Source organism: Triplophysa dalaica, chromosome 21 (assembly GCF_015846415.1).
Source record: "Triplophysa dalaica isolate WHDGS20190420 chromosome 21, ASM1584641v1, whole genome shotgun sequence".
Classification (NCBI taxonomy): Eukaryota; Metazoa; Chordata; class Actinopteri; order Cypriniformes; family Nemacheilidae; genus Triplophysa; species Triplophysa dalaica.
The window spans coordinates 362,501-365,000 of NC_079562.1; the positions used below are offsets into that span (position 1 = coordinate 362,501).

The 2,500-nt window shown below is 42.8% G+C and overlaps 1 protein-coding gene across 2 annotated transcripts in view; it reads left to right on the forward strand.

Annotated features, from left to right (window-relative positions):
- Positions 1–2,500, forward strand: part of trappc10 (trafficking protein particle complex subunit 10) — a 13,801-nt gene that overhangs the window by 2,014 nt on the left and 9,287 nt on the right. For both annotated transcript variants that reach the window (XR_008905012.1, XM_056735102.1), the window contains exons 3-4: positions 1,512–1,647; positions 1,723–1,919. Coding sequence is in view for 1 of the 2 variants with exons in the window: in XM_056735102.1 (XP_056591080.1) it covers positions 1,512–1,647; positions 1,723–1,919 (333 nt within the window). In the remaining variant the exon portion in view is untranslated. The remainder of the gene's footprint in view (positions 1–1,511; positions 1,648–1,722; positions 1,920–2,500) is intronic.

Sequence of the window (2,500 nt, forward strand, 5' to 3'; positions counted from 1 at the left end):
GTTTGGGAAAGAAAGGAGTTGACTCTGAATCACATGAACGAGTCGTCTGTCGTTCTCGTCTCAGTAACTGGTCAGATTTGCATCACTCGGTGTACTGCATGCCTATGTTCTATTTACGACACTGTACGAGGTAGACCAATCACAGCAGACTACAGCATCTGACCAATCAGATCAGAGCAGGCTGACAGAAAGGAAGGGATTAGGGAGAGTCAGTCAAGAAATTAGGTCATAATAACTGACTATTATTAGAAAATGAAAGTGTTTTTCTCCGCATATTGTTGGACACTCCATAAACCAAAGAAAATATTCGAAAATAAACCACAACTATTATTGTGTATAGATTTATTCTTTATTGTGTTATGATGATGTTTTGATGTGGTGTGGAGACAATGACAATGTCTAGTGTTCAAATGATGTTTTGTAGCATAAAACTGAACAAAGACAGAGATGTCAGATGAGTTCTTGTGGGTATACGTCCATTGGTCAATCCATTAATAGGTCTGATGTTTGGAGGGAGTGTTCTGATGAGGTCATATCCCTAATAACAGTGAATTGGTGGAAGTAACATTTACTAGGACAGAGATAGATATGAATGTGTTGAAATACTAATGTAATGATTAGAATGTGTGTTCTGTTATGATATTCTTCATGATCGTGCTCGTATGTTTAGAAGTTTATGTGAAAGCTGTGATGCCAAACTCAACGTGCATTCTTTGTAAGGAGTGTGAATCGACCCCTAAGCTTGATACCATTTGCTCGGGTTTGGTGGGCAGACTAGACTTTTTGAGTAGAGAGAGGGGAAAGGAGGTAGAAAGAGACCTTGTGTGACCGGAACTGTCCCATGCTGACAAAGTGTCTTTGTTGAGGTCTGATGACTTGTTCTTTTCTATGTTTTTGTGTCAGTTAGTTTTGAGTATATTTCTAGTTTTTTCTTTTGTTTGTTTATTTTGGGAACTTAAGTGAAAACACGTTTGTCGAGACAAATGTCCAAAATAAAATCACTCCATTCATTTGGTTGCTTCCAGGACACTACGGCAGAAATACACAACTCAGATTGGCAGTGAACAACTGGCCGTCTGATATCGAGCGGTGGTGGCTATCTGACAAAGACCTTCAAATCAGAAAATATTGACTCATTAAAGATCAGCATGAGTGTTTGAAAGTGTCCAGTTCTCTATTACATGTCCTTCATTGGATAGTGACTGGCCCTGTGTGTCGTGATGAAGAACTGATCAGGTGCTCATGAATGAAGATGCATGTAGAATATAAACAGCAGCTTGTGTGTTTGGATTCAGGTTTGTTCTGCAGTGATTTGATTGGCTGGTGAGTTCTGGTCTGGACCGCCCGTCAATTTGAGTCATGTGTTAATGCAGGACAGACCCCCTTCAGTATGATGGCTTTGTTCACAGTTGTTAGATGAAGAGTTCCCGCATAATCTTTCTTTACTATCATCAGTTCAGAGAGATGTGTGATGTCAGATGTGTGTTTGTGTTTGTGTGTGTGTGTGTCAGGTCTTACGGTCGAGCACCCAAGATGATCTACCTGGAGGCCAACTTTGTGCAGTTTAAAGAGGATCTGCTTCCTAAAGACGGAAATAAAGCCCTGCTCACATTCCCCTTCCTGCACATCTACTGGACCGACTGCTGCGTGAGTTCACCGCCGAGCATTATGGGATAGAAATGAGATGAGCAGTGTGTTTTAATGTGTGTGTGTGTTTGTTAGGACACAGAGTCATATAAAGCATCGGTTAAAGAAGGCATCCAGCGCTGGCAGAATGTTCTCCGTCTCCATGGCTCACTGGATTGGCTGATCGTGGTGGTGGAGACCGACAACAAGAAAAAGAACAAGACCAACATCCTGCCGCGCACTTCCATCATGGACAAGATCCGCAATGACTTCTGTAACAAGCAGAGCGACAGGTGAGCAGACGTGTCCGGACCCCGACCCTTTGTGACCCCCCCCCCGTCCACTCTCTTATCAACTAACACACCTCTCTCTCATGTCGCTCTGTGTGTGTGTGTGCACAAACAAACACATCATCTCTAGACTCTTCATCATTTCAATCTGAACATCACAATCATTTGTTACACAACACAATTTTGATCAGAACTCAATTTGACAAACACTTTACATCCCTGTCAGCAAATAACATTCCTTCAGTGCCTCGGGTGTTCAGGAAGGATCCGGACGGGTGGGGGTCTATATTTATAGGGTCCTCCGGGTCGGGTCCCAAATGTATAACTTCATGTCCCGGGTCTGTTTAACATTGTGTGTAATACCCGAGTCCATCGGAGAACACCGTCACCATCAGTGTGTGTGTTTAGTGACGTGCATCTTGTGAGATTAGGACGAGAAAAGAGAATCTGGAAATGAGGGAAAAGCAATAATATTGGGTCAGGTTGTGGTTTAACATGTTTAGCCTGTGCAGCACATTCACAGGTCTCTCTGGGTTGGGGTTCACATTTGTGGACCTGTGAAGACCTCTAGCTCATTCTGAAAG